Source organism: Tamandua tetradactyla, chromosome 24 (assembly GCF_023851605.1).
Source record: "Tamandua tetradactyla isolate mTamTet1 chromosome 24, mTamTet1.pri, whole genome shotgun sequence".
Taxonomy (NCBI): Eukaryota; Metazoa; Chordata; class Mammalia; order Pilosa; family Myrmecophagidae; genus Tamandua; species Tamandua tetradactyla.
The window spans coordinates 30,817,108-30,840,671 of record NC_135350.1 but is presented as its reverse complement, the minus strand read 5'-3'; the positions used below and the strand labels follow the sequence as shown (position 1 = coordinate 30,840,671).

At 34.6% G+C, this 23,564-nt stretch overlaps 1 protein-coding gene across 12 annotated transcripts in view; it reads right to left on the bottom strand.

The window, feature by feature from the left end:
* UNC5C (unc-5 netrin receptor C) overlaps positions 1 to 23,564 on the bottom strand; it is a 381,478-nt gene that overhangs the window by 153,728 nt on the left and 204,186 nt on the right. For all 12 annotated transcript variants that reach the window (XM_077142813.1, XM_077142815.1, XM_077142826.1 and 9 more), the window contains one exon: positions 14,095 to 14,316. In XM_077142813.1, the coding sequence (XP_076998928.1) occupies positions 14,095 to 14,316 (222 nt within the window). The remainder of the gene's footprint in view (positions 1 to 14,094; positions 14,317 to 23,564) is intronic.

The window sequence follows — 23,564 nt, the reverse complement described above, 5'->3', positions numbered from 1 at the left end:
AATAGGCAGAGACATGGGAAAGGATATGGAAAAGCAAGGGCCCTATACCATGTAACTCTAGACCACAGAACTATCAAGGGGGTTCATGAATCTATTCTCATAATGAGAGGAAAACTCGAGCAAATGGTAAAGCATAATCTTTTTTTCTTTTTTTTCTCTCCTCTCTATTGCTCCCTCTAGACTATAATCTCCTTAAGTGTAGGCATCAGGTCTTAGTTATTTCTGTACTTACAGCACCAAATAAAGAATCTGGGTCATAGCAGACATTCAACACATGTTTGTTTGTTCTTTTTTTACCAAAACATCTACATTCTCCCTGTATGCTGTGCTTTCATAACAAATAATGTCTCTTTCATTCCATGGTCCTCAGGACTGATTGCATGTTAGCATTACTAAGAGAGCTTAAAACAAACAAATAAACAGATGGACAAATAAAAGAAAAGCTATGCCTCTGTTCCCAGTGAAATCCCTGTCTTTGGAGGTAAGGCCAGGATGTGATTTCAAAAATCCTCTTGTGTTTATCAAGGGCAGCCAGGGTTGGGAAATATTGTCCTAATAGTTCCGTCGCTTTTCTCTTCTTCTATTTGTGCATTTTTTTCAAAACAGATTTTTTCTTAAATCGGGTTAAACTCGTGAAGAAATTATGAATGTATCCAAGACTCTCTTAATATGAATTATTTTTCTTTGCTATACATAATACTTCCTGCATGCTGTGCTTCCTTTTTTGTCAGACCCTGATAGTTTGCTACTTATAGCTTTTATATTAAACATGCTGATTTTGTATCTCCAAATAGTGCTTTTCAGAGGATCTGGCAAGAGTGGATATTTCAACAGGCATGCCTGAGAGGAGTCGTCTGAGAATCCCCAGCTGAAGGCTGACTCAGGCTTGATGGCTTGTGGTGAAGACTAGAGGGTCGAAAGTGAGTAAAACCCTCATTCTTCAAGTTTTAGACTTGCCTTACCCATTGATCGTGAAACTTTCTAATTAAAAATTCTCCATTCTGTCTTTACAGGGTCAAAAAACAATGCTTGCACGGGAGACAGAAAACAATATCAAAAATTTGAGTCAATTATTGATAGAATAATGACTCACGTAATTTAGTGATCCAGAGGCTGGAAGAGAATGGATACCAGTTTGTGACATCACAGAATAAAAAGAACAATAACCTGGTTCATTATCTGGTGCCACGTTTATTTATATTTTTCACAAAAGGTACAGACACCAAAAAGTGTAATTCGATTTGGGAAGGGAAATTATTGTTCTTTGGGAAGTTGACCCTCTCTTTGAAGCTGAAATTGTTTCTTAAACCTCCTCATACATGATACTTAATTCATCTCATATTACAAGCCAGAACTCTGCAAACTGTGCTCCTTCCTATGAAAATAAAGTACGAGAGATTCTCTTTAAACTGCTCACATATTTTAGCCAAAAGTTAGATTAAAATACAGTATGGCCTTTAAGAATTGAGCTATGCTAACTTTGAAGCAGGCACATTAAAATTGTAAGCCACAGAATATGCACAGTTGCTGAGTTCATGGTAAAATTGCTATAGCAACACAATCACTAGTTTTGCTCCTGAAATGCCCTGTTTGGGTAGTGAGTAATCTAAATAAAGAATGGTCCCTGGATTCCTGCTTCTTATTATTGCAGCTTTTGTGTGGGCCTGGGGGTTCGTGCAGTTTGATTTTCTTCTCTTCTAAATTTGGGTGAACTCACACATTTATATACATATGAATGTACTTATATACCTACTTATATGCATATTCTTGATTAAATTGTATTAATGAAAGCTTTCATCTTAGCGGTAGGAAGAAAAAGGAGTAATGCATTACAGCAAACTTGCCCCAAGTTTTAATTAGCAGGGGAGAATTCCTCTGCATTTATTACATTAAAAAAACTCACTGTATGCAATTTTAGAAAATTTCTGTTTTCATCTAATGAAACAAAGCTTGAAAAATTATGTTGGAAGCTATACTGTTTTCTTGCCTGTATGTAATAATCATGTTTTAGGCCTATCTGTTCAATAAGTACATTCTATTGAAATTTTCTATATAGTATGTGATTCAAACATTAAAAAATCTTGCCTCTGGGGTATAATTAAAGTTAAATTAGATAGTTTGAAGCCAGAGTGTTTTGGAGTATGTGTTGGGTCTATCCTACTGATTTTCACAAATATTTGAATCACCAAAAATGAAGAAACAACAACAAATCTTCCTGACAACCACAGATGAGAAACAAAAGAAATCCAAATGTGTAAGCCTAATTTTTTTCAAGTACATACTTCTGTTTGTAATTTACGAAAAGAATGGAAACAGAAACTTTTATACACAGTGGTACACAGTGGGTGAGCCTAAATTGCTTAACTAGCCAAGACTTGTCTTCATGCTAGAATGGAAGTGAAAACAGCAACTAAATAAATTATGTAAATTGAACCCAGCCATTTTTTTTTTTTGGTAATTGCAGCTGAGATTATGTTGGCCAAGTCAAGTCAGGTGTTTAAAGACTTAAAATCAATGTGAAATAAGTATAACAATTGCTGTGAGCACTAACAAATGAAGAACAAGCAAAAGCGTATAATCAGGACAATTGATATTCTGCAATGACTAATTAGCAACTACTGTCTAGTGAAGTTATCAGGTTGATTCAGTGGAAAAGCCTTCACGTATTGCATGGAGCCTTACCAATTTTCTATTTTTGTTTGCTTAGCCTTGGGACCATCTTTATACTGAAAGGAAAAGCTGTTAGTTTCTGGCATTGAAATAAGTGCCTCTGAGAAGGAGATCAAATACATAATTGATTTATATTCTAGAATCATTTGTCTTCATTGGCAGACAAATATATTACAGACATAAGTGTCTACATGCAGAAAGGTGATATTCCCTCTGACTTAAAAATTATGGAATCGAATCCAAATAGAGCTTCCAAATTTTATGCATCATTTAACAAAATTTAAACAAATCCCACCTAACTTTCTTTTGGAAATGTTTACTCTGTTACTGAGAACTGAGTTTAAACTAATGATTTTACATGAAGAGTAAAGATTGGTATGATATGTCTACATTAACGTGTAAAAGAAACTCTTCTTGTAGAAGATTAAGCTATTTTTTTTATTTCTTAAATTACCTGTTCATGAAATATTCTAAATACAGACATCATTGGCACAACTCACTAAATTTCAGTTCGTCACATTTAGTAGGATGAGTAGCTATAATCCCATAAAACAAAATCCCATTGATCATGTCTTCTTCTTAGTACCTTGTATTATGAATTTCAGTAAAGGCAAAACTTTAAAAAACATAATCCATCCCATGCCATCACAATATTGAAGAGGTAAAGATTATATATATGCACAAACACACATCAGTATATGCATATATGTGTATATGAAGATAACTTTCATACATAACATGAGATTGAATTACATTGAATTGCCATTTTTGGATCTCAAAAACGTTGAATATTGATGATGATCTCATACCATTTAACCTAACAAATACATACAATTCACACATATATGAGTATGAGGTAGTAAAAAATGAAAGTACAAATAAGATAAATGAAGAAATATTTATAAGGGGTTTTATAGAAAGATCCATCCAGAGCATTTGCATTTGAGATACTTCTTTGAGAATACGCGGATTTTGACAGAGGTGGGATGGATGAAAGCATGATGTTAAGGATCATTAATTCATTCAACACATATTTACTCAGGATAAACTAGGTATCCAACACCAAGTTAAGCATGAAATTAGAGCAGGAAAACAGACTTACATAATCTCTGATTTCAAGGAGCTTATTTTTCAGCTCAGACAATTTAGACTGAAAAGAAGAGATAACTTGGGAAGGAGATGTGATAACTGTCCTTTTCAAGTATCCAAGATTAGTTAAAGGATAAGAGATGATCAGACTTGTTTTCTAAAGTTCCAGATGACATAAGCAGAACCAAAGTCAAGATAATGGAAAATAGAATTACACACTATTTAATGAAGAGCAGTAGCAATTCAGTGCATATGACTAAATGACATCTGTAGTTGCTTATAACCTAAAGTTTCTAAAGTTTCTAAAATCCAGAAGAGGATTCAACATGTAATACAATTTAAACAAATACTATCTAACTTCCAATGTTAGCATTTCTAAAGTATGTCCTCTCGTGGCATTAAAGTCCCATGATATATATATATATATATATTTTTTTTTTTTTTTAAATAGGCAGGCACCAGGAATCAAATCCGGGTCTCTGGCATGGCAGGCGAGAACTCTGCCACTGAGCCACCGTGGCCCGCCCTCCCATGATATTTTGATACAAGTTCTGTGAAAGGTTTCAGTTGCTAAATAATATGAGGTTAAAAGGTTTTTCCACTCTAGAGCTTCCCTGGGAATTTTGCATTCAAATATACTTCATGAATGTCTATGAGAGGAATTTGATTATTTCAGTGTTTCCTAAATTATTTGATCACAAGTCTTTTTCTTTCTTTCTTTTTTTTTCTTTTCCCCAATTAACACCTATTAAAAACTTAGAGGACATTGGTGATTCATTGAACACATTGATCTGTCTATATCAAATAGATCTGGGATATAGGGCATGTGGTGCAGGAAAAAGCATCCTTAAATAAAGCGTATAAGTTTGGTTAGGTATCAATTATACTGAAACCTTTGAATTTCATTTCAAGGAGGATGTACTTTATTCCAAAGACAAAGGGAAGACATTATACATATATTTTAAATTGGAGTGACAATCATTTGGACCTGTGCTTTAGATGTATAACTCTCAAGAATGGACTGCTGAGGAGAAAGTCTGAAAGAAGATCTAGATGGCGACTTGAATAATCTAAAAAGTACATAATAAAGGCCTATGTTAGGAAAGTAAGAGAGAAAATTAAAAACAGAAGGATGATTTGAGGGAGAATTCTGGGAATGAACTGGCTGTGCTTGACAATCACTTTGGCAGTTGGAGTAAGTGATGAAGCTGAGATTTCTATCTGTGGTGACAAGATGGAGAGAAAGGTAACAAATAAGAATACAAAAGGAGGTAGAGTTTCAATGGTTCCATTCTTGCAACAAATAGGGACATGAGTGCGCACAGAGGAGCTCTGAAAGCTTCATTTTGAGTAGAGGCAATTCACTTAAATCCGTGCACAATTATTGCTTCTCTTGAATTTTTTTTCTTATTTCTTTTTTTTTTTTCTGTTAAGGTCTAGCTTTTGCTAACTTGTCAAGTGTTAAAGACTTTCAAGTATAAAAAGAATCAAATTCTAAGCACTAGCTTAAATTAAAGAATCGCAAAGAAAAATCTGACACAAGGCAACAAAAGAGTATGAAAATATGTATGATAAATGTTCAGCTGATATTCTGAACCAGATTTTCTTTTCCCAAGAAAAGTTAATATTTTTAAGCTCTTTTTCAGACGCATTCTCCTGTGTATGGTGGTTAATGGCAGAATTTATTTACGGGGCCACGAGCAAAGGCTTGGAATCAGAGAGCATGAGTCACATGCCAGCTCTGTCACCTGCCAGCTAGTGATTTGGGGTACATTTCCTTACCCTCCTGATCCCAGTTTCTTCACTTACAAAAGGTGAATCCTAGAAATTATCTACTAAGATTGCTGTGAGGATTAATGACACAATACATGTAAGGCTTTCCGTACAGGGCTTGTAACTATTTTTATTGTTGTTTTCCTCCCACTGATATTCTGCTTATGTGAGAATAATTAAAGAGGGAAAGGGAAAAGCACAGGGATTATTACATTTCAAACCAACCTGCTTTCTAAACTTCCTTGTTTCTTCAGAGAAGAGAAATGTTTGCTCTGAGATGGTGAATTGTAGGTACCATGGAAACTGGAGTTGAAAAGACTTCAAGTAAATAGAAAGCAAGCAGCCGAGCCAGAGTTTTTCTTAAAAGTGTGACCTTATAATTCTGAGCGGTTCACGGTTTCTATGGAATTTTAAAGGCAACATAGATATTTACTACTATATTACCAATTCAAGAGCTCCTAAATATGTCTAAACCACCTTCTACATGCTGCTTTCCATTTTCCTGCTTCTGCACTACATACATGTAAGAAGTGCAAATGCAGCTTGTATGATGGAGAGCCACAGTAACGGCAATGAATGATCTTTAATCAGTGGATTTGTGTGATCAACAGGATACCTTTGCTCGGTGAATCCAAATAAGCATTATTTATTTGCAACATACGTTAGAACAGGAGAGTCTAACTAATGTCTTCATAATTAAGAACAAAGAATTGTGAGTTGAAGAATTCCTTACATACTTTTTTTCAGTTTTATGCTTTTGTAGTTTTTCAATGTAAAGATAACTTTGGTGGGGATTTTATTGGATGTAGTTGATTTTTCTTAGTTGCAAAGGGATGTATCTGTTGCCAGTAAAACAAAGCTCTCAAATGCCATTATTCTAAGGCAAAGGCATTGCAAAACACTAGCTTGATTGCAATGACTTCTCTGTCTTACCGTCTGAGAACGAATTTAATATTTAAAATGCCTAGAGTATTTCTCTGTTCTAAAGAATAAGATGTTATATTACCTTATTCTAAAGAATATTGTATTCCATTCTAAATAGACTCATTCTAAAGGATAAGACTTTATTCAAGCTTTATTTATTTATTTTTCGCTTTCAAATGCCTACTTTGTGGTCTCAAACCATGGTTTGAATAAGCTATCTTTTCTTCAATGGTTAAAAAACACCTTATCACATTCTACAAAGACTTAGGTATTTGGGTATTTACTGAGATTCATTTTAATCCATTGATCTGTGGACCTTATATTCTGATATTCTTTTCACTTCTTTAAGTTTATAATATGTGTGGAGAGAGAAAGAGAGCAAGAGAGAACGAATGAGCGCACACAGGGTTTTTCTCTAGTATTCCAGAATTTCCCAAGTTTTTTTTCATGCATTTTGGTAAATCTTACAAATTCATTTATAAAAAGCAAACATCTTAAAAATAGTAATTAAGTCTTTCTACTCAAGAGCAAAATATGCCCTTCTATTTATTCAAATTCATATTTCTGTCTGAGTTTAAACATTTCCTTTCAAAAATTCTGAAAATTTCTTAACCTTATAACTGCATATTTTCTTTTACATTACTACTGCAGATAATATCTTTATTCTACCATAATTTGACTTGGCTATCATCTAGGATATAGACAAGTTAATGAGTTAAGTAAATCTTTTATCAGCTACCTTTTTTGTATTTCTTGCTACTTCTACCAGATTTACATTTGAAACTGTGCATTTTACAGGTGTACAGAATCATACCGTCAGTCAAATATAAGTTTCCCTCTTTCTTTATAATTTTCATACCATTTGATTATTTGCCATGTCTGATTGCACAGGCTAGTAAAAGAACAATATCAAGGAATATGGTAGGTGTTAGCATCCTCATCTTTTTGTGCACTTTAAAGGGGGTACTTACATGGATTTTTATGTCAACTTATGGTATACTGGCCTTTCTGGTAAAGGCTGCGATGATAATGAAAGACAACAGAAAGCTATACTGCCTTCCACTTTATCCCTGAATCTTAGGAGGTGCAAGTCTTGGAGCAGTTTTCCCTTAATTCTGATCTACCCTATTCTGAATTTGAATGAAAGCATGCATATATTTCAGTTTAAAATTATTTTTAAAAAGAGAGTTTTAATCATTGGTATATGCAATATTGATAACTTTTACAGAAAATACAATGTTTTCTTTTTTTAACTTTGCTACTGATGGACATTGGGGGCAAAGGTGTTCAATATAAGAGTTTTTTGTTTTTATTTTTAATGTTCCTATATAAGTATTTTCTTTCTTTTTTTTTCACATGGGCAGGCACTGGGAAGTGGGCCCGGGTCTCCGGCATGACAAGCGAGAACTCTGCCTGCTGAGTCACTGTGGCCTGCCCCTGTATATGCACTTTCATTACTTAAGCAAACATGTGCCTAGATATGTTTGTGACTCATTTTAGCTTTTGTGATTTCTTTCTTTTCCTGGCACTGTTAAAAAGCTTATGAGTTTGAACTTATTACAAATAAATGAACTGAAACAAATAAACTCAATTCACTTGAGATTTCAAAGACATCTGGTGGAGTTATTTCCTGAGTAATTAGACCAAGAGGTGGGATAATTCCCTGAAGTGAGCTACCCTGCAGTTGAAAACCCAGTTATGTGTGCAGTCATCAGCTTGCATGCACTGAGCATATTGATTCACAAATTGACAAACGATTATGCAGAGTTGCCACCTGATTTTTCTAAGACTATGTACGTTATATAAACATATGGCCTATATGATTTTTAACAAGTTGCTTCTTCTCAGATCTCTCAATAGTTTATTCTATATCTTGATGTCCCATCACCTCAATATACTGATTGAATTTTTTTCGTTTCTCTTAATTAGGGGAGTTGTGGGTTTATAGAAAAAAATGTGTAAAATGTAGGGTTTCCGTATATCATCCTAATACTAACACTTTGCATCGATGTGGTATATCTGTTACAATGATGAAAGCACAGTTTTATAATTTTACTATTAAGTATAGTCCCATGGTTTAAGTTAAGGTTCACTGTATTGTGCAGGTCCCTGAATTTTTTTTTTAATTTAATTCTATTTCTGTTTATATAACCTAATAGTCCTCTTTTAAGCCACATTTGAATGTATGTCAGTGTTCTTAATTATATTCTCAATATTGTGCTAGCACTACCACCATCCATTACCAAAACTTTTCCATTGTCTCAAATAGCAACTCTGCATGCTGTAAGTCTTAACTTCTTATTCTCTATTCCCATCCCATCCTCTGGTAAACTACATTCTAGATTCTGACTTTATGAGTTTGCGTATTCTAATTATTTAATATCAATGAGGTCATACATTATTCTCCTTTTGCACCTGGCTTATTTCCCTGAACAGGATGTTTTTAAGGTTCATCCATGTTGTTACATGTATCAGAACTTCATTCATTCTGTGGCTGAATAACATTTTATTGGGTATATGTACCCCATTTTGTTATCCATTCATCGGCTGCTGGACAATTAGTTTGCTTCAATCTTTGTGCAATTGTGAAAAATGCCACTATGATTTTCAGTGTGCAAGTATCTGTTTAAGTCATTGCTTTCAACTCTTTTTGGTATGTAAATAACAGTGGGATTGCTCAATCATGTATTAATTTTTTTAACTTTTTTTGGTTGTATAACATATATACAAAGCAAAGAAAGAAAAAAGCAATAGTTTTTGAAGCACTTTTCAACAAGTTGTTACAGGACAGATCCCAGAGTTTGTCATGGGCTACCATACCATCATGTCAGATTTTTCCTTCTAGCTGCTGCAGAATATAAGAGGCTAGAAGGAATAGATATTTCTTTTTTATCATCACGATCGACTTTTCATTTCTTTTTTGTAGAAAATAACATATATACAAAAAAGCAATAGATTTCAAAGCACAGCACAACAATTAGTTGTAGAACAGATTTCAGAGTTTGGCATGGGTTACAATTCCACAAATTTAGATTTTGACGTCTAGCTGCTCTAAGATACTGGAGAAAAAGAGATATAAATTCAATGATTCAGCAATCATATTCATTTGTTAAATCCTATCTTCTCTGTATAACTCCACTATCACCTTTGATCTTTCTATTCCTCTCTTTAGGGGTACTTGGGCAATGGCCTTTCTGACTTTTTCATGTTGGAAGGGGCTGTTAATAATACAGAGTAGGGAGATGGAACTAGCTGATGTTCTGGAGAGACGGGGCCCTCTAGGTTTCAGGACTTATCTGGTCCAAGGACCCACGTGGAGGTTGTAGGTTTCTGGAAAGTTACTCCAGTGCATGGAAACTTTGTACAATCTTATATATTGCCCTAAGTGTTCTTAAGGATTGGCTGGAATGGTTCTGATTGGGGTTGGCAAGTTATTATAGGTAGCAATGTCTAACAGAAGCTTTTGTAAGAGCAACTTCCAGAGTGGCCTCTCGACTCTATTTGAACTCTTTCTGCCACTGATACTTTATCAGTTACACTTCTTTGCTCCTTTTTGGTCAGGATGGAATTGTTGATTCCACGATGACAGGGCTGGACTCATCCCTGGGAGTCATCTCCAACACAGCCAAGGAGACTTTCACCCCTGGATGTCATGTCCCACGTAGTGGGGAGGGCAATGATTTCACTACAGAATTGGGCTTAGAGAGAGTGAGATCACATCTGAGCAACAAAAGAGGTCCTCCAGAAGTAACGCTTAGGCATAGCTATAGGTATGCTAAGCTTCTCCACTACCTACATAAGCATCACAACAGTAAGCCTCAAGATCAAGGGGTTGGCCTATTGATTTGGGTGTCTCTAAAGTTTGACACAGTATCAAGGGATTTCCTGATGGTAAAGTTTTATAGTTCCATATTTTTCCTCCCATCTCTCAAGGAACTTTGCCAATACTTCTTGATTATCTGCTTAATATATTCTAGGATGTATCCAGGCACTCCATTAAGCTATACAAGATTGAAGGCCTTCTTTCTTATTCTGGGCTCCCTGTGTTCAAATGAGCTATACAGATAGGTTGAGTTAGATTGTATGCTATAGAAAATTTAAGTTCCAAACAAAATAAACCATTCTTCCTTTGGTCTCAAAGAGTATGTGTGGTTCTAAAATATAGACAATGTCTTCCTTACCCCCATGTTCTGAATCACTTTAACCCTGTCAGTCATGTGTTAATTTTATACTTAATTTTCTGAGGAGCCTCCAAACTTACTTCCACAGTGGCTTCACATTTGCACCATGAGTGAATAAATGTTTCTATTTCTCCACATTCTCTCCAACACTCATAATTTTCTGTATTTTTTAATAGCCATTTTAGTGAGGGTGAAATGACATCTCATTGTGTTTTTATTTGCATTTCCCTATTAGCTAATGATGTTAAGCACCTTTTCATGTGCTTTTCGATCATTTGTACAACTTCTTTGGAGAAATGTCTAGTCATGCTTTTTGCCCATTTTTAAAATGGGTTGTTTATCATTTTGTTGTTGAGTTTAAAGATTTCTTTATATATTCTGGATATGTAGTTGCCAAATATTTTCTCTCATTGATTGCTTGTCTTTTTACTTTCATGTTAAAGTCCTTTGATGCACAAAAATTTTTAACTTTCATTAAATCCCATTTATCTACTTTTTCTTTTATTCCTTGTGCATTGGGAGTAAAGGCTAAGACACCATTATCTAACACAAGTTCCTAAAGATGTTTCCTTAAGTTTTCGTCAACGAGTTTTATAATTTTGGCTTTTTATATTTATGTTCTTGATCTATTTTTAGTTGATTTGGTATACGGTGTGAAGTTGGTTCCACCTTCATTCTTTTGCATAAGAGATCCAGATTTTCTAGCACCATTGGTTGAGGAAATTTTTCTTTCTCATTTGAGTGGTCTTTGTCCCCTCGTCAAAAATCAGTTGGCCATAAATGTGAAAGTTGGTTTCTGAGCTCTCAGTTTAATTCAACTGGTCTATAAGTGTATCTTTGTGCCAGTACTGTGTTGTTTTTATTACTGTGACTTTGTAAAACCAGGAAGTGTGGGTTCTCCAACCTTGTTCTTCTTTCTCAAGATGGCTTTGGCTATTAAGGGCTGCTTTAATCTTCCACAGAACATTGATGACTGGCTTTTTCACTTTTTCAAAGAAGACTGTTGGAATTTTGATTGGGATTTCTTTGAATCTCCATTTTTTCTTTTTTTTTTTTAGTCTTCTAATTCATGAACATGGGATATTCTTCCATTGATTTAGGTCATCTTTTATTCTTTTAGCAATATTTGTGTCCTTTACAGCACTGGTTAGATTCCTAGATATTCGATTTTTGTTGTTGTTGGAAATTTGATTGGGATTACATTGAATCTGTAAATCACTTGGGGTAGAACTGATATCTTAACAATACTTAGCCTTCCTATCTATGAACATAGACTATCCTTCTATTTATTTAGGGTTTTTTTTTCTTATTTCTTTTAGAAATATTTTATAGTTTTCTGTGAACAAGTCCTTTACATCCTTGGTTAGAGTTATTCCAATATATATGATTCTTTTTTCCTATTGAAAAAGGAACTTTTTCCCTAGATTTCTATTTCTGAGGTTCATTACTAGTGTATAGAAGCACTACTGATTTGGGGTGTTGATCTTCTACAAACACTGTTGTGGGTTTTTCATATTTTCTGTAGATATGACATGTCATCTGCAGATAAGGAAAGTTTTTCAATTTGGAAATTCTCTGACTAGAACTTCCAGTAGAACATTGAATAACAGTGGTAACAGTGGGCATCCTTCTCTGGTTCCTATTTGTAGAATGGGAAATCTTTCAGCATTTTCCCATTAAGTAGGATGTTAGCTGTGGTTTTTCATATCTTTCTTATGTTGAAAAAGTTTCTTCTATTATTAGTTTTTAAAGTGTTTTTATCAAGAAATGTTACTCAATTTTGTTAAATGTCTTTTCTGCGTCAATTGAGATGATCATGGGTTTGTTTTTTTTCCTTCATCCTGCTAATGTGGTGTATTACATTGACTGATTTTTAAAAGTTGAACTACCTTTGCATTAATGGGGATAATCCAAGTTGATGATGGTATACAATTATTTTAATGTGCTGTTGATTTTGTTTTGCTTTTTGTGCACTGTGAGAGTGGGGGATGGGAGAGGGTAATTTTAAGTGGAAAGAGCAATTTACTGGCATTTACCCACTTAGAAGATGAGTGTACATGTGGATGCCACACTAAATGCCAACCTTTACATTCTACTCTTCTTTGGATGCTATAAAGTGTTTACTAACAGGAGTTTTCAAATAAATGATTCAGATTGTTCCTGTTTGTTTAATAGCTGTTCTGGTGAAGGGACTGAGTCCTAGAGCTTTCTACTCTGCTGCTTTCCCACAGTTTCACCTCAATATACTCTTATGTTGGTGAGAGTATCAGAAGTAGATTCCTCTCAAGTACTGATCTCTACACTGCCCTGGCTAACCCAAAATTTGGACATTTTTTAAAATGTGATTTTGAAAACATGTGTCCATTTTGGTACCTATAGGTAACATTTATGAAGGGAAATGAATATATGAAAATGTTTCTGTTGTAGTCATATCTGTTACTATTGAGCTTGGGAATATTGATCAGTGAAGTTAATATTTGAAACGTATGCCTTAATATTATAAAATCATGTCTAGAAAGGTTACAAAAGGTCAAGTAGTCATTCTCCTTGCCAGAAAGCAAAAACACTTAAACCACTAAGATGATAAATATCTTTCCAATTCAAAAGAACTTTGAGAAATTCTGCAACTATTTGGAGTTCCCCATTGTGGAGTGAAAAATTGCTACGAGGAAGGTCATTTTTCTATTCAATTAATATCCCATGGGCTACTGGAATCTACTCCATCCTCTGTTCCTTTAGTGTGTCAATCTTAGTAGTGATATTTACTCTTCAGTAATGCCATGAGCTTTAACCATGCCATGGTAAAGATAGTCTGGCCAAGACCCATCTAGAAGGTGAATATACATGCAATGTTACACTCAACACTTCTCCATTTCCCTAAAGGTCACACTGCCAATGTGTTTAGACACCCTCAGTATGACTTCAGATAAGGGATAGGTAGTTAGAATTCATTTTCGGATGTAAGTTAAGAATATAAGACACATTGAATCTGCAATATCTATAAGTTTGTTAAGAAAACACAAGGAGAAATTATGTATGTGAATTAACATTTTGACAGTGATGCTAATAAGTACAATTTATCCTTCTCTGAATGTGCTCATCAGATTTCAGGATATTTGTATCCAAAATCAGGTACCTCACAAGTGAAATTTAAAGTAGCTTTCACTAGGGCATTGCACATTAATTTATTCTATCTATTTTCGTTATTTCTCTTCCTGAGCAGTAGCTATGTTTTAATTCCAAGTGGTCCAGCAGGAATCAAGTCAGAGTTTATTCATCACATTTTACTTGAAACGTACAGAACGAGATCACCATATCTTAACCAGACTAAATAAAAACATTTGTCAAGTGATAATGACGCCATTTCAGTTTCACTAATTGAAAGACATGTACAACAACAACAAATTACTGAATAAATGAATTTTGAACAACAATTCGTATGGAATAGAAAACTCACCAGAAGTTTCATCCACTCTCTCATCAACCATGTGGTCCTTCTGATGAACCCATTCACTATTGCACTTGAAGTAGATCTGCGTCGCGGGGCTGGCTTTACAATACAGGTTGACAGGCTTATTCTTGACAATGTAAGCTTCCTCAGGCTCGATAAGGAAATGCGGCAGAGGCTCTGGTGGATCAGATGGAAAAGTTTCTGGGAGTTCATGAAAAAAGTCATCGTCTATAAAACAAGAAGAAAGTAGAAAATGATTAAAATATTGTGGCCATATGCCTTTCACTGATTGCTTACTTAAAAACCAAAACTCATAAATGAACATACAAGTGATCTGAATGCCTGTTAAGAATTTTGGGTCCATTAAATTCATGATCCCAATTAAGGATTGGGAATTATTATTCTCATTTTTACCCTTAGCAAAACTGAATGTCAGGGATGATAAATATCTTGCCTTGAGCACACAGTTAGCATATAGCAGAACTAGGACAGGAATTCAGGTTTATCTCACTCAAAAACTGTGATCTTTCCAATTTGCTCTTCAGAGTCGACAAAAGGAAAGGCAAATTCATTAAGAAAATTTCTTTGAGCTACAGGCTCACAAACGAACACCTGGTTCACAAGGAGCTGAGTAGGAGTACAAGAAATATGAATTACGGATTGGTAAGTTAAAATTCAAATCTATTGTTATCTTCAAAAGATGCCACTACATGAAATATCCATCCATTCGTTCAATCAACCAGAATATTTACTGAGCTCAAAATAAACACTGGGGATATGGATGACAACGTCAAGTCTGTCAATACCAGAGTGTTAGCCTAGAGTCTAACAATGCTGCTTTGTCATAGTTTGAAACCATACTGCCCGTGTCATATGGTGTATGACAGTAAAACTTATTCTCATCAGAATCCTTTGAGGGCTATCATGAAGAACAACTGTCTCATTTGGGAGAGTGTTTAAAATGATCAAACATATTACTCCCTCCCTGCTGTTCTAACATCACCGAGTAAAGAAAATGTTGAGATATTTCCAAACTTTCGAGGTATGTTTTGCTTGAATTTTTGATTCTGCATGATTCCAAACAATAAAAATACCTCCTTACAAATCCTATGAGCATGTTTTACAAAATTCAAGGTACAAAGATTCTTCCTAGTACTATTAATAAAGTGAGAAAATTCTCTTTTTATGAGGGATGGATGAGAAGTAAACTATTATTAATTCTTTAAATTAACTGAGCACCGTAGGCTAATACGTGAGGTTAAAACTCCAGGTTCAAAATTAAAAATTTTTACATGTCCTTTAAAGGTACTTATAGTCAGTAGCCAGTTTAGGACACAGTAGTGATAGTTAAAGACTACTAGCTAGGAAGTCACCCATTCAGTTGTTTTCCTGTCTTGGGTGATAGCCATTCCTGAAGTGAGTATCTGTCCACTAAGAAAGCTGGTTTGGGACTTTTTTCATCTGGGTCACGGAATAGCTGTCAAAAGGAATAATCTGTGGTCTCTGCCAGCCTGTTTGGCAGTAAAAACTGGCCTCACCTACACCACAGACAAAACTGGGTTGCAAAGCTACTCCACATTGTAAATTCCTCACACTGAAATCTAAATGGCTTCCCCTTAACTAGCTTTCTTTCTCACATTACTTCCGTAACTTACTATCTTCTGGCAGGGCATCATTTTCAGTTTTTCCATTGTTGAACATCAAGGACCTGAACTGTCAGCTTTTTAAAGAATAACCTCGTTTCCATCAATTTCGTTTTCTTTACTCAATATATGAGAACATTCAAGACTGCTTAAATAAACAGCTCAAAAAGGCAGAGGGATGGGGAAGTGAGTTATTGGCAGATCCATCAGCACAAAGCCGATGCCTTGAAGGCCTTACCAATCTATTTTGCGTTTCTTGGGAAGCACTTACTCTCCCATACAGTGATGGGCCGTGCTGATGATCAATAAAGCTCTGCAAAATATCAGAATAAAAATCCTGTAGGTTAGCTATTATTTTAAATTATTACTTTTCATGAAGGTCGAGGGGCACCTCTTCAAGATGTTTCACTATTGTTGTATGTTAGTACACACAAAAACATGTGCAGGTATTTCATAATTGCATATGAATTTTAAATAGAGAAGTTGTAAAGTTTACAGAAAAATCATACTGAAAGTACAGAGGGCTGACATTACCCCCATAACAGTAACACCACGCATTAGTGTGGTACATTTGTTACAACCGATGAAAGAATATTATAATTGTGCTATTGCTTTTAGTCCATGGTTTAAGTATGTGAAGTACAAAAAAGTCTTTCTTTCAGCCATTGTTTTAGAAAGTGAGACTTGTTCCTTTGGAAAGAACAGTGATGGCGAGATAGAGAATTGTACATTACCTTGCCTTATGCAACAATGTAGCAAAAGTACTTTTACCTTCATACCTTACAGAGTTTGCAGAGAAACACTAAAAACTGATTATTATTCTGCTTTGCCAAAGGATGTCTCTTTCCCTTTTCTCTGGTTATTTAATTGTTAACTAGTGGAAAGACTATTAAAAACTGAAAAAGTCACAATTTTTTTTTCAAATCAAAGGGGCTATTTTAAATGCTAGAGAAAAATATAAAATATAGTAAGGTTTTAATAATGTATTTAGAAAATGTATGGACAAATTAATTTTATATATATATTTTTTTCCTTTTTTTTTTGTATGCAATATGGCAGAGGTCACATTTCATTCTTTTTCCATGTGATCTTCCCATTATTGCGGCACCATTTGTTGAATTTTTGTTTTCTTGGTTTTGTGTTTGTTTGCTTGCTTACTTGTTTTTATGAGAGGTGCATGCACTGGGAATTGAACTTGAGTCTCCTGCATGGCAGGCAAGAATTCTACCACTGAACTACCCTTGCACCCCAGTATTTTTTCAGTGTTTAAATATAAGACTTGTAATTGAATTTGAACTATAAGAGAAATAAATCTATGTCCTGGTTTGGTGCTTGGTAACAATCTTTGATTCTTTAAGGTGTTTCTTAAAATGCAATGACAGCTTCTATCCCTAGAAATGTTTTCTTCATGTGATAAACTAGTGCCTCTGTTATATACATTCTACTTTCTATATAGATCCGTGTTTTGTACCTTACCTAGAGAGATGTTGAGAATGGCAGTATGCAAGAAAATTTTCAAGACTCTCAGTCAGCAATATATGCATGACTGGATAGATATAACAAAATACAAGTCCCCTGACTTTCAGTAGGCTCACGGCTATCATGATATTCTTACCTTCTCCACTTGTAAACAGATGGCTTGGATACCATGCTCAACATGGAAGTCCACTGAGTTAACAATTCCCCTACCATAAAGTTAAGCATACTAAGAGAACATTATCGGATCTCTGTTCTAGACAAAACTGGCAAATGTCGGCATTAATTTCCAGAGATAGTGATATTTTAGAAATTGTCCTTTTGTGACATTTTATATTAAAATTTTTCTTTTCTGAAATAAATTTAAAAATCAAACAAGGAAGCCAATTCTTTTCAAACCAAAATAATAAAGGAAAATTTCTGTGTGTTTAAATATCCAGCAAGGCTACATTTATATGTATTTAATAAGGAAAAAAAATTATCTGACAATAACATTTACTCTATGAATATTTAGCACCTCTGAGCTCTTCTTTTGCCTCTTGCATATATGGAGGAATCAACTTCACAGCTTTGGCAAGTGGCTTTGTGCAACTATTCCCGATATTCAGGGAACTAGGCTTTGTTGACCTTTGTTCAATAAAGGCTTATCAGTAGAACGAGAACTCTTTAGAATCAGGGACTATTCATTTTCATTCGTCTATGATAAAGGTCTAGCAGAGTATCACGTATATTGTAGGAGGTCAGTGAAATTCTTATAAAAACATGCATCTTATACTAATGACCACTTTAGTCTTTTCTAAAAGATTCATAAGGTATTTAAAAATTCATAGTGCCTCAAGTCCATTTACAATATAAAATGTCATGACAATAGTAATATCTACAAACAGGACAATCTACAGAATTTGTGGAGCCCATTGCAGAGTGAAATTCAGGAACCCTTGTGTCATGGTCAGGTTCTGTTTCTCTAGAGAACCCTAACTAATACACTTTGTTACAAAATTACTAAGAATTCTGAGATAGTGACATCAGAACAGTAAACTAAGCATAGGTCTTGTGTGGCCCTGCACAGATGACATGTCAGCGAAGGCAGCCCTGACTTTTCACTCCGTGGAAAGTCAGAAAAATGGAATCACATCTTTACGAGTGGTCATTTGCTTTGGAACTTATTTTGTATTTCCCCAATTTTTATGGTGAATAGATGTTTTCTAGAAGATGTGGTTTTTTAGCCTCTTAAGCAAATGTGTTTGCAGTGGTGTGCAAGTGAAAGGATGTGATTCTATCTGTTCATGGCTGTCCCTTTAGCTGAATTGCAGGTCTCCTCCACGGGCTTCACCAAAACAAATAAAACCCCTACCACACCGAGCAGTGAACACTTCCAGTGTACTAGAGGACTGTTTCATGTACAGGAAGAAGAAAGTTTGAGATTTTACCTTGAGCTGGTGGACTATTTACCAAGATGAGTTGCAACATGCAACTAATTTTTACCACACAAATAAACCACTAGCTTTCTGTAACTATTAAGTTCATGCTGCAAAACTTTAAAAGTATGAAAGAACAACTTGATTTTTCATCAAGGAGATCATTGAGTCATCCTCTTTCTACTTAATATATCTGGAGTAGTCTTCTGAAGTCTTCAAAGTGGTAATAGAAACTCAATATGTGAACATATTTCTGGTAGCCTATCAAAGTTATCTTAAATCATTATATTTTATATAAATGCAGACCTCAGCTGCTAATAATGACTGCATTATACTATTTGGGCAAAAGGACTTGATTGATTAAATTTCTAAACAAGTGTTCCACTTGTTGTAGTTTATCCAAATTATTCATATTAACGCAACAAATCTCCTAACTTGCTTTTGTTCTATATACTAAATTCAGCATTTACTTAAAAGTGGAATTGCCTTTTTGATTTAGATGTAACATTTTATCCATTTTACTGTCCTATAATACTTGACTTATGTTTCCACTTGCTCCTATTACCCACTAATGATATTCTAACAGTAGTGATGCTTTTATCTTGACATCAGGTAAATTTCTGCCTTTCCTTCAAGATTTCCTCTTTAAAGAAAGTATACTTTTCAGTTATCTCATATAGCCTCATTTCTTTTGTGTTTATATACAAGAAGGGAAAGCTTTGTACCATGTATTATTTTTATAGACTTTCAGTCCACCTAATTCTTGACAGGAAAATATACTATGAATATAAATCTAAGAAGCTTTAGGTTGCTGGTTTTATGGCAATATATCAAGCCTTAATTTTCATCAACTTAATACATAAGTTTCTATATTTCTGAATCATAAGATTTGAACTATTATTGCTTAGATCATAAAGCATAGGACCATTATCTCTTTGTCTGAGACCTGAAACATATTCTTCTGAAATGGAATTTACTTCCAAATGATTCAAGAGCAATTTAAAATGAATGACTGCAAAGCTAATTTTATCTGCATTTGACTACCCATCCATCAGAGAGATAATTCATGATCTATTGCAACAAAAGGCAGCTGGAATTAACTATTTGAATGAGACTCCAGCTTATTTTAAATATTTTGATTAAGCTATCTTCTGGAAGACAATGACGATCTATTTTTTCAAGCAACATATTTATGGGTTCAACATTTAAATTTGAGAAGCTAAATATATAATGGCTTAAATGTATTTCACAATTTGGAGGTACTGAATGATTTCCAACATCTAAAGAAAAAAAAACATTTTTTTAAAGCAATACTTGCCAAATCAGTCCCATATGTTATACATAGTGATATAAACAAGCTTTTAAACAGGGATTTGTCTCTAAAATAGAGGCATTTCCTTCTGCTTCAGTTTAAACCACTGCGATCTCTAACTTTCACTAATATAAAACCCACCTAAATGGTTTCCTGTCTTCATTCTCTACCTCTGCCATGCAGTCTATACCATGTGCTTAGAAAGGCTTTTAAAAACCACATTTACTCCCTTCTTCAAATAATCTAATAAATGCAAAGTAAAGCAAGATATTTTCTTTGCTTATCAGATTAGCTAAAATATATTAAAATGATTGATGACAGACTGAAGAGATGTGCATTTGCATATGTTGGTTGGAGTGCAAATTGGGATAACAGTTGAAGAAACTTGTCGGTTTAAATAGAAATTAAATCTCTGCCTACCTCCAACTAGGTAATCTCAATTCATCGAATCAATGCTGCAGACCAAATGGAATAATGATATAGTATATATGTACAAGATGATCATTGCAGCATTGCTTATGTAAAATATTGGGAACAACCAAAATAACTATCAACAGGGAACGGATAAATAATTTACGATACATCCATCCAAGAAAACAGTATTTGGCTAATAAAATAAGTGTTGGCCTGGAACAATATTATTTGTTCATTAAATGAATAAAACAAGTTTCTGGCCAATCTGTATAGTAGTACATCATTTTTTTTATAGGAAAAAAGCAAAAAGCAAAAACAAACAAAACAAAAACAAAACTGAACACGTGTGTATGTGTATGTGTGAAGAGTAAGAAAAGCCTAGATGCTTAAGAACAAAAATTTTAATAGTCATTACTTCTGAGAAGACAAACTGGAAGACTTTAGGGGGAACCTTTACCTGATGCAGGCTTTTCAAATGCTAGGATTACGGAAAATTTTGAATTCTTTTTATTTTTGTTTTTTTAGTTATTATTCAAATTTGAGATAAATTGAATAATTCCACGTGCAGCCTATTGCTTCAGTTTAGAATAACTACCACAGGTTTCTTCACTGAATTAAACCTCCTGGAATCAATGATACTGACTCCAGAAAGTCTTACTTGACATCTCCATTAATACTTGTCTTTGCACTGTCAACAATATGTGTTTCATTCTGCCTGTCTTCATCTCATTTTTCTCTATTTTCCATTGCCCTAATTTCTTCATTTATGTTACTTCTGGCTTTGAACTAACATATTTTACTATGTTTCTCATGTTTTGTTCATGAGTAAATACTTCTTGGTCACTCTCTTTATCTTGCAATGAAGTCCCTTTACCTATAAGAAGAAATGATGAAATAGCAGCTATGAAATTTATGACATAGACCAAGTCCCAGATCCCATAAAGCTTGGTGTTTAGTGGGAGGGGAAAACAAATGAACAGCTAGCTTAGTAAACAGGATAATATGAGATAGAACAGGCGACAAGAGGAAATCAAGTAGGATGAAGTGTTCTTGGAGGAGGCAATATCCTGAGATTGGATGGTCAAATAATTTTTCTTTGAGAAGGCAACATTTTGAGCTGAGACCTAAATGGCCAGAAGGAGAAGGAAGCACTTTCCTAGAGGAGTGAAGCACAAATGCCAATGCCCTAAGGTGAAAAGGAGTTTAATGCATTCAAAGAAACAAGTACACATATGTCTGGCTCAAGTAGGGTAAGGAAAGGATGGTGAGGGATGGTGGATGGATGGAAAATGGGGCACCGAAGCAGGCAGCAACCAGATCAGGTGGGTACTTGATAAAGAGTCTGATATCATTTTTGGTTATTGCAAAAGCACCAAAGGGTTTAAGAGGCAACGGGGTGGACGGAAGGCTATATGTGTGCCATGATCTGATAATTGAAGGTGTTGTTGTGAAGGAGATGCCTGAGGGAGAGACCAAAGGAAAGAAAACCTTGGAAAGTTTCTGACTATATTCAGACAGCAAAAAAGAAAGAGAAAAGTGGAAGAGGTGGGAAGGGAAGCAATACAGTGCTAAAGCACAGTCTCCAGAGAGGAAGAAGTTTCAAAATGGAGAGAGTAGTGCAATAAAGTCAGGCGTCAAATGAGGACGAGGTTGAGAGGCTTAGGGCTGAGATCATGGCATGTAATTAGATACATCATATTATTTCCCACTCGCAAAATGTTTTATTTAGTGAGAGAATACATTTAGACCAGGCTGTGTATACCTTGTGATAAATGGCATTAACATCTATGAAGATAGATGCATACAGTGTGTTTTTTTAAATACAGAAACGGTATCTTTTAAAAAACTAAAGGAATACCTTTTTAATGTTGCATATTTCTGCTGCATTTTATGTAAGGATTTCTTCTGAAGCCTCATGATTTTTGTTAATAGAGTAATTCCTATATGGCTCTGTCTAACAGAACTTTCAGTATTCCACATAACATGGGCCCCAAATTATTTAATTTCCAGCTTTTGACCACCCCCCTGTAAAAGTCAAATTCAGTGATTCTGTATTCCATAAATGTAGTCTTTTACTTTTTTCACACTTCCATATATTTACTTTGTACCCAATCTCTTATTTCCTATAGAATCTTCACTGCCTATCTCAATACCACTCAAAAACCTTTCTTAATCCTTTCAGATGAAACTATTCCCAGTTGTTCAATAGTGAAACCTTTTGAATGCAAGTTGAGAGCTCCACTCATTTTTGTATTCCTGGCTGCAGCTCAACAGTACTATACGCCTGATAGGCTCTGAAGCTTTTTCTCAAATGAAGTGACCACATCTAAAACTGACTACTTGCTTCAGAATTATGAAGAAAATGTGTCCTCTCAATAGACTGTGTCTAATTTATCTGTCTATCTAATGAAAATCTGCATACATTTCAGATGTACACAAAATGACAGAACAGAGTATCTCAAGTGTCTATAACTAACCAACCTATATTCAAGGATTTTAAAAAATGGGCCATTGGGGCGGACCACGGTGGCTCAGTGGCAAAGTTCTTGCCTGCTATGCCGGAGACCCAGGTTCGATTCCCAGGGCCTGCCCATGAAAGAAAGGGCCAATTTTGTAACGCATGCACACACGTATTCAGTAAGGGATATGAAGACCTCCAAGTGGGATTGTGAAAGAGACACGCATCACCCAATTAAGAATAAGAATTAAATTTATAATATTTGAAGTTACGAAAAGAAAATCAGTGGGAACACTTGGTTCTCATGGTACACTGCTAATCCGTGAAATTAAGACTCTAAAAATAATTATTGTTCATATAGGACCATATGTTTTAAAGTATATTTTAAAAGACATAATTATTTCTAACATCTAATCTGGGATTTACATGAAAATTAGAAACTTTCTAGTGACTGTGGAGTGAAGAACTTATCTCATATATTTAGTCAAATGGCTTACTAATAATATATGTGAAAATCTAGTAGTCTATAAATCCATAAAGTTCATAAGTACAAAAATTTTTGAAATTGTAAAATATCATTTTATAATTTACAAGTATGGGAGTTTTAATGTACATAATTAAAAATCTAAGATTTTCCTAGGAATCCCACACACTAGGTATCTAAGCATTTTCTTTGACTTTTTTCTCCCTCATTTCTAACATACAATCAACAGATCCTAGTAATTTTATGACTGAAAAACTTCTTGAATCTGAGT